Source organism: Tachypleus tridentatus, chromosome 8, assembly GCF_004210375.1.
Source record: "Tachypleus tridentatus isolate NWPU-2018 chromosome 8, ASM421037v1, whole genome shotgun sequence".
NCBI classification, from domain to species: Eukaryota; Metazoa; Arthropoda; class Merostomata; order Xiphosura; family Limulidae; genus Tachypleus; species Tachypleus tridentatus.
The window spans coordinates 91,138,362-91,151,380 of NC_134832.1; the positions used below are offsets into that span (position 1 = coordinate 91,138,362).

Here is a 13,019-nt window from a genome sequence, read left to right on the forward strand (position 1 = left end):
TGGATGTTGCATTGGCAACCCCTAAATTTGTTGATTTGTCACTATAATATTTTATCATGCTTTTCTCTGACATGCTACGTTTGTAGGTTTGTTAGTACAGTCTCTTGAAGCATTAACTGATTCAACCATGCTGGCAGATATGTGTACAAAACTAGATGTTATGCATAAAACCTTCATCACTCTTCCTTTTCAACTCCCACAGTTTACATTTTACTAGCCTGCATGTTTGGTGCTTTCTCTTGTTGAAATAATTCATATAGTCTATCCTTTCTTAAAACTGAAAACAATGACTTTGGGAAATCCCATTTAAGATATAAATTGTCACACTGGTCCAATTAAATTAATGACAAACAGCTTGTGTATTAATCTGCGTTATTGGTTTGTTCGTTATCTGTACAAAATATTTTACTTTCCTAAGCAATACCAGACTTTGGCCAAATTATGAAGATTTTATGCTACACAATCAAGTTGTTCTTTTTTAATTAAGTTTTATCAGATTCTTGATTAATTGACTGAAGAAACATAAAACTCATAAAAACTTCATGTGCTATATATCTAGTTCATAATGAAAACTAATTTCAAAACTAAATACCTAATGTTTCACAAACCAATGGTAAAGCATACAGTTTACATCAGATTTCTTTTTATCACATAGTTTATATTTGTACTAAACAATGAGTGAGTACAGTAACCTCTAATCAAAATCATTTACAATATGGATAACTATAAGAAAAAATATTTCAACAAACAATAATATTACTCAGAGACTTGTTTGTTTGTAGTTAAGTACAAAGCTACACAAAGGGCTATCTGCACTCTGCCAGTGGTATTGAAACCTTGATTTCTAGCATTGCAAGTCCACAAACATCACTGTGCTAATGAGAAGCAATACAAAGATATGATAAAAATTATTTTAATTGCTCAAAATGGTATTAATTTATAGTAAGCAAAAAGTTGCTAAATTTAAGATGACTTTTTTATTATTTCTACTATTAAAAGTCACTTGGAGCAAGTACTTTAAAAAATTTAAAAATTAAACTAGACAATTTACAAAGGGTGTCATAAAAATTGGTTGCTAGTTCTATATAAAAAAAAAAGATACACTAGTTTAACTATGATATATTTTTCAACATAATCTCCTTCTGGGTCTATACACTTGCACCAGTTGTGCTATAAGGCCTTTATACCCTTCTAGGAGAACTTTTCATTTTTCTCCTTAATCCACAGCTAAATGGTATGTATAAGATCATCACCACACTGAAATGTTTTGAACAGATTTTAAGATAGGGGGCACAAAAAACATCATTTGGAACTAAATGCACTGAATAAGTTGAAGCCAGCATCATGAGCGGGGACACTGCCATTATGGAAGAACACACCTTTTTCAGCAATCCTCTTCTCTTTTCTTTGTTTTCTTGATGTAACTTGTTAATTAATGGTACATAGTAATTTCCTTTGACAATCTGACCCATTTTAAATGATTAACTAGTACAATGCCCTTGACACCCCAAAAACTGAAGCCACAAATTTCTCAGCAGAAGAGTGTAGCCTGAACTTCTTTAGGGTGGATAAACTTGGGTATTTACATTGCAAACTTTGCAAGTTTGTCACTTAGTCAAAGTGATGAACCCACATTTTCTGTGTAGTTACAAATTTGTGGAAACTTTTGGAGTAAGTGTTGGCTTTCAACAACTTGAATCTGTTTCTGACAACCTATCTGGCACTCATGCCAAAATTGTCACTCAAAATGCCTGCTATAGCATTTTTACCCTTACCCACTTCCTCTGATAATTTCCTAATGGTAATCATTTCATGATATATAGCCAAATATTAAGAACTTTATGTCTATTGTGATTGATGTGGAAGATTGAGCTGGCCTTGAAGCATCATCACATGCCTAAATTTAGCACACCACATTTGCACTGTCAAATATACCAAAGAAGTATCTCCTAATATTGCTTTCATATACTGGCATATTTCTTGCAGTTTTATTTTATTTTTAACAAAATAGTTGATAATGGCATAAAGTTCAATCTTCTCCATGACATATAATACTGCTCATTTCTTAAAATTTGTAACACACAAAATAAGCACATTAAATTATATGTTACATGTTGCTTACTCATATACAACAGTTAGCCAAGCAGTGAAGTTCAATCATGTAGGCAAAACAGGCAGAACTCAAATAAACATGTTTGCTAAACCAAAGTTGTATTTGTACTATTTATTCATGTTGAATTTTCTCCAAATAATCATTATACAATACTGAATGTTCAAGTTTTGAATCATCTCCTGTTGTAGAATAATAAGACAAGCATATTCATGGTGATAAAACTACAGCAAACCTATTAACACAATGCATGTTCTTGAAGTTGAATCTGACCACTGTTGTTAAGTTATATTATCAGTGTTTTTCTAGAGAGGGCTTATGATTATCATGATATTAGGATTTGGAAAATTTAGATTCAAGAAGGTTTGTGTAACACATAGACTGTTTGTTTGTTTGGAATTAAGCACAAAGCTAAACAATGGGCTATCTCTGCTCTGCCTGCCACAGGTACTGAAACCTGGTTTCTAGCAGTGTGAGTTTACAGACATACTGCTGTGTCACTAAGGGAGGGGCAAACACATAAAAACATAGACACAATATAAATTTTAGTTCATTGCCAGTCACTGAAGTATCCATTGAATAATTAGTGGGTGATTCAGTGTTAGTAAAGAAAATTTTTGCATCCAGACTGCTTTCCAGCTACTTGTTAAGATACTTGTTTGGATATTTACCAAACCTACTTAATATAGACATACAACTCACAGTTTTTAGTGAATCATATTTGAAGTTAAGGCATAGTTTATGTTAATAGTTTGTTTGTTTGTTTTGAATTTCGAGCAATGCTAAACATGGCTATCTGTGCTAATCGTCCCTTTCCTGATGTTAAATGTACCATGAACTTTACAGACACTACAGAACAAAATTCCCAAAATTGGATTAAGTGTGGTTAAATGTTAAAATGTTGTAGTATCAAATGTACACAGATCTGTGTTAAAAGTATACACAAAAGGCTTTTTTTTTAGTTTAATTACACACATATTCAGACACAACCTTTTTTCAGAAAAGAAAGTAAAACTACATCATACACAACAGCCAGGTAAATAAAGAGGGTACAAACTGCAATAAAGGAAAGGTAAAATGTATATTAATAAAGATAAATTTTGACATGAGTAGGACCCACACAGCAGTATGAATAAACTGTCTATAAGATTTAGCTTCTAACTGCAAGACTTGTGCAGAGAAAAAATGAAATTAGAAAAACTAATACTGGTGCTTTCAAGCTCATACTGTTCCACATTTAAAACTACCATTTGTCATCTGCAATAAATTGTTGGAAGTTACTTGCATTCGATGACACAGAAGTGTTAAAATGAAATTAAACAAATCGCTACAACAGAACCACTGAAGATCATAAATAAAAATTATATTCTAAGGTTGAGATTCTGGTTCTCATAATGGTTGCATGCTTGTGTGTGGTATCTGCAAATAAAACTGGTTAAAGCTTATAACAATGGGATTGGTTCCAATAACAGCAGGAGATTCAACAAGCTATTCTGAGTTCTTTAGCTTTAGCTGAGATTTGAGCAAGAAAGACTATTTAACACAATTGTACAAAAACACAGTGAAACAGTCTATTCAAATTTACATATAAAATAGTTTGTATTTAAGACAAAGGACAATGGCTTTACTATATAATTATTTCTATAAACTCTCCTAACAATCTATAAAAACACTGAGGAGTAGGTAACATTACAGGTTAATTTTCAGAAGAACATTACTAATTACAAAGAAAAGACTTAATTTCACATATAATGAGGGCTTTACAGATAGAAAAAGCGAACTAAGAGAGCATAATATTATATACACCAAATTCTATAACACTATCTTATCAGGATGTGTGCATCACCTATGTCTTTGTTTGTCAATCTCTTTAAAACATAAGAGAGGTAGCAGCTTCCATATGTCATCTAACCTACTACTGGAGAATACTCATGTTGACATCCTTGCACCAACATGTATTATAACAGCTACCTGTAAACAGAATAGGAATTATGTCCAAAGGAATAAAGGCAGCTAGAATAATGTGGATGTAACGACTTCCTTAAGTACGTGTTATGCAAAACTTCATATACCCTGGAATAACTGATAAAATTCAAATAATAATATATTAATATAAGAAGGAAAATAAAAAACAAACACTGTGTTGGTACACTGCACATATAACGATGTAATGAAAAGGAAGTTACTTACAAACAACACTACAACTAATCAAATACAAATGAATTTTCTCTCCAAACACCAAAACAGCAATAAACTTAACCATCCACCCTGAATATTATTCTATTCAAGTATGCTACCACCTAGACGAATGGACACTGTCCACCAAGGGTGTGTAGATTTAAAACAGTAATAATAAACATTTGTTGGTATAATCTATGTTTATTATTTATGAAATGGCAACTCAATAAGATTGGTAGGTGAGTCCCCCCCTACTATTTGGTTGTTTTGGATATTCATGCAAAGATATATAATGGCTATCTTTCCATAAATTTGAACTGATACATTAGGAGTATGACAATAGTGAACAGCACATGCATATCTCTGGCAACTTCTGTCTGATCTTATAGTTGGGTTTAATTATTACTCCTATCCTATCACATAACAAAGGTGCAGGGAACAACCATATCACAATTAGGTGTAAACCATGACACTCAGATTCACAGTGCAACATGCTAGCCTGATCACTGGGCCATATCTATCCTCCTGTTTCAAGCTATATACATGTGTGTGTGTGTACCATTTGTTTTATTCCTCACATATTGATTTTTTTGTTATCTCGTAAGAATGTTTCAAATTTACAGGCTAGGGTGGTTCCAACTGTACAGATCTACTAAGTGTATTTCTGTTTTCAAAATGTTTTACTTTTATTTATTAATTTATACACTCACTCATCTGTTTGTGTGTGTATGACTATTTATTTAACTTCAAAATATATCTAAGTATTTAACCATCTGCTAGCCAGGTTTAACTCTCAATTTCATTATAAATATATGAATGTGTTGTTACTGTTTTTAAGTGTTTGCTAAACTAAAAATTATTGACATAATTTTTAATTAAATTTGGGAGCAGTTGTAGTTAAGTTTTATATAACAGAAATAAAATATCTGAATTACTTTACTTGTTTCACATGAGCAACTTTTCAGAACTACCAATGTACCATTTACTGATCTTTAATGATTATGCTAATGAAAAGTGTTTACACAGTGCAATACTCTGTTACTGTAACCCTATTAGTCAAAGTACATTCTTCGTGTTCCACGACAACAGCTGTTTTCAACATGATGTAGTTGCCATAGCTACAGCTTCTGTACTTCCTTATCTTTTAAAGATAAGGGTCTTAATCATGCTCTAAATTTTAACAATTCAATTTTATTTAAATATTTTTTGCACTTACATGATATCAGTTTTTATTTAAAACTTCAATAACTTTAATCTAAAGCTACAAAAAATTAAAGTAACTCACTGCTCCTTAAGCACAACTGAGGAGTGACAAGCTGTGTTATACAGCAATGTTACAAATTTGTTGGCCTTAAGCCATCTTTTTCTTGTCACTTACTACAGCCTTTTAGTATTAACAAAAATCTTAAACATAACAAAACTGCTCATTGCATTCAAAGAACAATTGAAGATTTAAAAATATCAGGTAAACTGAATGCTAAACAAAATTACTTCAAATTAAGAGTTAAGTTACACTAAGATTAAAATATATATGCTCATACTAGTTTTCTTAACACTAATTTGTACACTCATTCCCTTTAAAAGATTTGACAAAAAATGTAGATAGAAATATAGTGATTTAAATACCACTAAAAATACAATAATGGAGGACATTGAGTATAACCCATAACAGGAACACAAATCTTCCTCTCAGGTTCCTAACATGTGCCAAAGGTGTCAACAATTTTGTTAATAAATATAATGTATCCTAATAGTGCAACAATACAAGCTATTGTCTATTGTTTATGATCTGTTTTTATTAATAACTGATTTACCTGCAGAAAAACAGACAATATACAAAGGTATATTCACCAACAAAATGGTTTTATATTCTTAATTGTTACAAAGAGTACTTGCTGTAGCAAAGACAGTTTTTGTTTTACAAGTTAATTGCAAGCTACTTGAACAACAAGAATAAGTCATCAGGATGTCACCACTTACTTTTCTTTTTTTTTACCTTAAGCACAAAGCAACACAATGGTCTATTTATGCTCTGCTCACTATGGTCATTGAAACCTGGCTTCTTGCACTGTATAAGTCTATAGACATACTGCTGTTCCAATGGGGGGCCACTGCATGCCTAAATAATGGCATTATATTTAAACAATTTTTAAAAAGTAATTCAGTGAAAAGTGGCACCATTAACAATACATTTAGCAAATATTTGGTTTATGACACATTTATACCAGTTCAACTTTGCAATATGGCCTTCATATTTTTTTGGATGCAGCATTAACAAACATTTTTAAAAGAGAATGTTCAGAGTGAGATTACACTTAAGAGTCAAATAATACAACATAATGAAGTAGGTAGCCTTCAATATTCTTGTTGAAGTGTGGTGGGGGAGATGAGAACTGGCAAAGTAAAAATGTTCAAGACAGCTTTTTTTGTGTCATATTTAGGAAAGCAACGATCCTTAATTTACAAAAAAAAAAAGTCCATGGAGTAAAAAATTACTGAAGCAAACTATCCAGTCTGAAATGCCATTGGAATGAAGTTGGAAAGAGTTTCTAGTATCAATAGTAAGAGAACAAACAAGAATATAAGTTGAAAGCTGCACAAACCTCTACCTTTTCACGACAAAAATGAGTGGGGAAACATACTCCTTTGTAGTTGTATGCCGTGCAATTTTGGCAAAAATGATTTGCATGCATATGACCATTACTAATTTTTTAAAAATGACTTTTTGCAAAATATAAAAATTGACAAAAAAGAAAGTATCATCTATCAAATCTTAGAAGCAAGCTGTGAAAACAAAATGAAAGAAAACTGAAGAAATACATACATCCCTGTATAAATATTTTCACTGCAGAGCTGCTGTGTACCATTAAGTAAAATCCCAAACAATTAACTAATACTTCACAAATTGCAATATTTTACACATTCGACCATTAGTTAATTAAACAGCAGTGTCTCAAATATGATTTTCATTTAAAACATTAAATACAGTAATAAAAGTATTCAAGAGTAAAATAAGGTTTAATAAGAAAGACCTTTCAGCAATATTTATATTTTTCTGTATCCATTTTACTACCAATATCAACATTATGAGAACCATAATCAGAAATTATTAAAGACCATAACATTTTCATTAAAGAGCTAAAACAGATCAATTAATCAGTATAAGCCAGTAAAAGTAACTATTTGTTATGTTCACACTCTAATAACAAAGACTTTAAAGTAATTTATCACAATCCCAATAATTTTGCCAATTATCATAAACAACTTTTACTGATATAAAATATTTTTAGTAAATTGTTCTTATCAAATAACACCAGAAAAAAACCATTATTGAATGTACAACTAGATTAATTGATTAAACTGGTTCTTATGAATAGTATCATCTGATAATTTAAAAATTCTTAAAATTATTTTGTAGGTTTTTCTTTCAATTTTTGCATTTAAAATGTTTAATGTTTCAAACACTTTGTAATTCACAGTATTAAATGTTTATGCAAACAAAGATAACATTTGAAAAAAAAGTTTAGAAACAGTTTGCCGACTTTATCATTTTGTTCAATATATTCTGAGACATGCTGAAAATAAAGGTTCTGATGAAACATTCACTAAGCATATATTATCATAATAATAGCAGTCTGCTGAACTGTCACTTCACAAAATGCTGGAACGGGGGTTGTGCAGGCCTCAGTTAATCTGAGTGCTCTATGCTATATTCTAATTTGTATATATGTATTAATTCATCTTGACTGAAAATATTTTACAGAAACTGCTATTAGAGGCACCTCTCCTGAGTTTGGAGGGGTGAGAACACTCATGTCAACTGCTTGCACAATTGATAGTCTTTGTTGTCCTTTGATTACAAAGATAACTTACTCAGCAATTAATATCAGTTTCTATTGTGTTGTGGATTACTGGTTTTGTTTTGCCGAACATGTTCATCCTTTCAGCCACTGAGCATTATTGTGACAATTGGTCCAACAATTTGTTTGTAAAGAGTAGCAAAGTGAGTGTGTTAACTAGCTACCTTCCCTCCAGTATATCACTTTCAAATTACGGACAGCTAGAGCTGATAACCCTTGAGAGGTTTTGCATGAAATTTTCCACACACACTTCCTTAGTCTCAACATGATAAGAACATCTTTTTTCTTGAATGATGCATTTCATGACTCAGGAGAGCAACCAGGATATTTTATGGAGAGAATTTACTTTCCATCCACTAGTTTTTTAATGATATATTCTGGTTTGTGAATATTTTTGTTGTACAATATAACAGTTAGATAGTGAATAAAAAAGTGCATTTATTATTATTTTAAAGTAGTTTGCATTAGATTTAAGTATTCACCTATCTATACACACCTTTCTAATATCTATATATTTTTTCTGGAATTTAAACATTTTTTTTACTAAGGAGAGGGTTCAAGATCTCAAAGCCTTACCATTCATTGTGCTTGTACCTGAACGTGTTCCTTTTTGCCACTTTAGTTTGTCTGAGAAGAGAATTTCTCGGTCCATAATATTTGTGTCACATAAGAGCAGTAGGATTTAAGAAATAGTTCAAGTTCCCCAAGTGGATCTCCTTTCTAAAGCTACTGAAAAAAATCACCTTAACAATAAGGTTGCTAGAATGCAGCCCCAATGAGTAAAAGTCTCCACCTAAGGCTATGTATGGCCAGGAGACTGATAAAGTGGTGGATGCAAAGTGAAGGGAACAGTGTATACAAGCCTTTCCTTTCCAGCTGTAACCTCTCCACTGTCTCACTGTGAATGTGTTGTTATATACCAACTGGAGATTTTTATTTCCAGGCCAAAGAGTGGGTGATCTCAAGGAGCATCATCCCCAGAGGTGTTTATTAATGGTCCACCAGGATTGTGGAAGCTCAAAAGACATCTCAGTGTGGATGAGATTAGATGCTAATACAACGGCCATTTGCATATGTGTTGTCTCATATCAGACCTATCTTTGATAAAGAGTGTCTGATATATAACCAATTAAATGGTTTGGGACTGCAATCTTTGTACATATCAACTTGTATTTATATACTTGTTTCATAAATCACATTATTAATAGAATTAAATAAAATCATTTCTCGTACATCAATAAAATGTACGTTTAAGATCTGCAAATCAGAAATTTTTCTTAAACACAGGTAAGATAAGCAGATGAATGAGAAGAAAAGGATAGAAAAAAAAAAAAGAGAATGGCAACTTAAAGACAGTTTTTTGTTGTTTCTAGAATCATATAACTTGTTCTAGATTATATTTAAACAAGCTCGCTTAAGTGCACACATCTAAACATGTCACTAAAGATATGTTCAGTTTTAGCTGGATGATGTACGTTTTTACGTTAACGCTAAAGGACCTAAAACCATGCCAGGAAGTCAACTAAACTCACTGTTAGTGTTAAGGACAAACATGGTCTTACATAATGTATGTGCAGGTAATGGATTTGTATACTTCATTCTTACATCTAACTCGTCTTTAAGTTTTCGCTACTTTCTAATAAGCTACATTACATGAGATTTGTTATACTAACAGCAAACATGTATAAAACATCAATTCTGTTTTTCCTTGAATAATTAACACTTTTCTTATACATATAGTGATCAACGTTACAAAGAACTTAAATTTTCTTGTGTATATATTTATATATACCTTTTTGTAGACGATAAGATGAGGCCCATCTTCAGTACTCGTTGCTCGTCCGTTACGGCAACCAGTTTTCCGCCTGTAGGCCATCTTCGGTGCCGGTCTTTTGTACGTTTTAGTTGAGTAAACGTTTTGATGAGTAGTGGATAACAGAGTGCTCCACAACGTATTGGAAAAAAACGGAAGTTATATTTCACTCACTTTCATTGTCTTTCTCTTTCCAGTAAAAATGATAGTTAAAATGAACATATTTTTATTTATTGTTCACTCTTCCAAACACCTGGTTTTCACTGACTTGATTAAAAAAAAAGGACTGAAAGTGAAAAAAATAATGCGTTTCATTAGCTTGTGCTATTTCTGTTTGATTTTTCTAAAAAAACCCACTTGATTTGATCATAATTAAACAGTAACTTCTTTATTCATGACGCCACTCTTTATTCATTCTTTGCTTCAAACAATAAAAAAAGAATCACAACATCAAATATCATATTCATAATCTTGCTTTTCCACATTATACGATCAAATGATTATGGTACTAAGTATGACCCAAGTGATGAACTACAATAACAGACCGCCATTGCTTTTGTCAAATATTAGCAGCCGCACATGGAGTTGTTTTCTTATCATAAACAAGAGAATTTACAAGTTGGTTTAGTCGCATGCTTATCATCGCTTAGTTAAGTAAAAAATAAAAAGATATAAAAATAGAGAAAGAGAGGAAAGTCAGATCAGAAAATGGAAAGGGTACGCACGGTTTACCAGACATCAGATTCTCTGCTTTGAAAGATGTTTTTCTGTGTCCTATTTTCAATTTACCTTAACCGTTGTTTTAGCAGTGATACTCATACCGTAACAGTTCTTTTCGGTAACTTCAACAAGAAACACTATTAAAGCAAAATATCGACTTCCTTCGAGTGCAGTTGATAAAAGTATATTTAAATAATAACAAACAAGGTAAGATCGTTCATCAACCATCCACTCCTTTAAATATCCAAAGCTGCAACACTTGCATACCCCGTCTTTCTAAACAATCTCCAATACCACGAGCCGAAAAGTAAAACCAATCAAAGTGAAGGTGGCAATCACGTGATGAGCGCTAACGTATCACTCATATACTAGTGTCATCTATGGGTTAATATTGTTATTAATATGTTAACATTTGTTAAGATTGGCCAAATTAAGTGCATTTCTCTTTTTCCATTAACTTGGATAGTTTTCCTGTATTAATATTTTCTAAAAACTATTGATAACACTACAACCAATTTCCAAAAAATTAAAAACATGTATTTTTGCAGTATATTTGTGAATGTGTTCAGTACATTCTTAGATAACCTCCTAATTTGTTTGCTTCTTTGTTTGTTTGAATGTAGAGTTACAGAATAGGCTCTGAGGTCTGTCAACAAGGGGGAACCAAACCATGAGTTTAATGTTAGAAGATGATATATAATATTATCGCTGATATTCTCGGATCAAGGCTGATGAGCGGGGAGGGGCAGCTGCCCTGGAGTCTATTGAGAGGTCCGGCAGTGGCATGTTCCAAAGCACACTGGAAATACATATTAAATATTACTTTTTCATGGATTCATGAAAAAATTTCTCGCTTAAATTTCTTTTATAACTGATAACCACTCCAAGGTTATCAATATATTTTTATTCCAACTATAAAAATAAACTGAACATTTCATTTACTTTAGTTTTCCAGTATAAAACTTGAATTATCGAGTGAAGTAATCACTTAATAGAACTTATAAGTTAACTTAATTAATGTGCTTCATTTTGTAATTTGGAAAATATTATATCTTTTGTCTGCTACTGTTAATGAACAAGTGTGGTATTCAAATCCAGTGATGTCCAATAGAAAAGTTTCAATGCATAGAGGTAGAGTTTCCTTATCCCTGGAGGAAGGAGGGATAACTAGCATGTGAAAAGCTTATTAAGCCTGTATTTGTGTATTTTCCATGGATGACGGGTTCCTACGTACGAACCGCCTATATCTCAAAGTATACGCGAAACACATTTTGTACAGTTAATAAAAGAATAAATTAAACTTTGACAACAAAGAAAAGAAACATAAATAAACAAAATCTTTATTCAAAGTGAATGAAGTGTCGTAATACATAATCTATTTACTTGCCTGCTTGTAATTCTGCTGTCCTTTAACTGTCTTCTTTAAAACATCTGCACCGGCCTAAGACAAAACAAATCATAGTTTACTGTCGAAATTCAGACCAAACGTTAAAGGTTTTGTATACCAGAATCCAATGTTGCGTGCACCATAGAGTATTATAAACGTCTATTTTATATCAATTTGCACAAGTATCTGATAGTCCCTTTGAGAAACTGTAGGGAAATTTTTAAAATATGCCTTGAATAAAGATATGTTTTACGTTTAATATGGAAGGGAAAAGTCTCTATCTACTTCATGCCACGTTTATCTCATTCCTCAGGAGCTTTTCACCTCAAACTTTATAATTAAACATTAACGACGAATCAAAGAATTAAATGTCGGTCGCAAAAAGATATAATCGTTTCACTCACATTACACGCAAAATGGCACGATACCCGTACGAAAACTACCATGATTAAACACACAAATTCCATCAACCAGTTAAAAACAAAGTATGATACATAATAAGATATAACTCAAATATAAAATTAAAAATGTAATACAACTCAAAATGAGGCAGAATAAAAAGAGTGGATCGAAAGCTTAAGAAATAAGCAGAGAGGTCTCTAAATTATGAACATAAGAAAAGACACATAAACTTAAAATACAAAATTTTTTAAATATAAAAAGTTAACAACAAATTACAGAATATATACAACAGGACGTGGTGGTTGTCGTTAAGGGCACTAATTGCTAGGGCAGTTGTGTAGTGAAGGGGGACGAACATTATGGTGAGATATAGTACCATGGTAGACGGGGCTACCATGTAAGGTTATCAGCCAAAAAGTAAAAGTGTGAAGGGCAGGTGGAGCTACTGGGGGGACACCAAATTATGTTTTGCCACGGGGCTCCAGACACTTTCACTACGGCACTATCCCGGGGTAAAACTTTGGCTTGTTGTCACCAGTGCTGACCATG

General features: G+C 32.1%; 1 protein-coding gene across 2 annotated transcripts in view; it reads right to left on the reverse strand.

Moving 5' to 3' along the window:
* Positions 1-10,938, reverse strand: part of LOC143222927 (regulator of G-protein signaling 7-like) — a 64,552-nt gene extending 53,614 nt beyond the window's left edge. For both annotated transcript variants that reach the window (XM_076450143.1, XM_076450145.1), the window contains exon 1: positions 9,941-10,938. In XM_076450143.1, coding sequence (XP_076306258.1) covers positions 9,941-10,024 — 84 coding nt within the window. In that variant the 5' untranslated portion in view covers positions 10,025-10,938. The remainder of the gene's footprint in view (positions 1-9,940) is intronic.
* Positions 10,939-13,019: the final 2,081 nt, after the last annotated feature.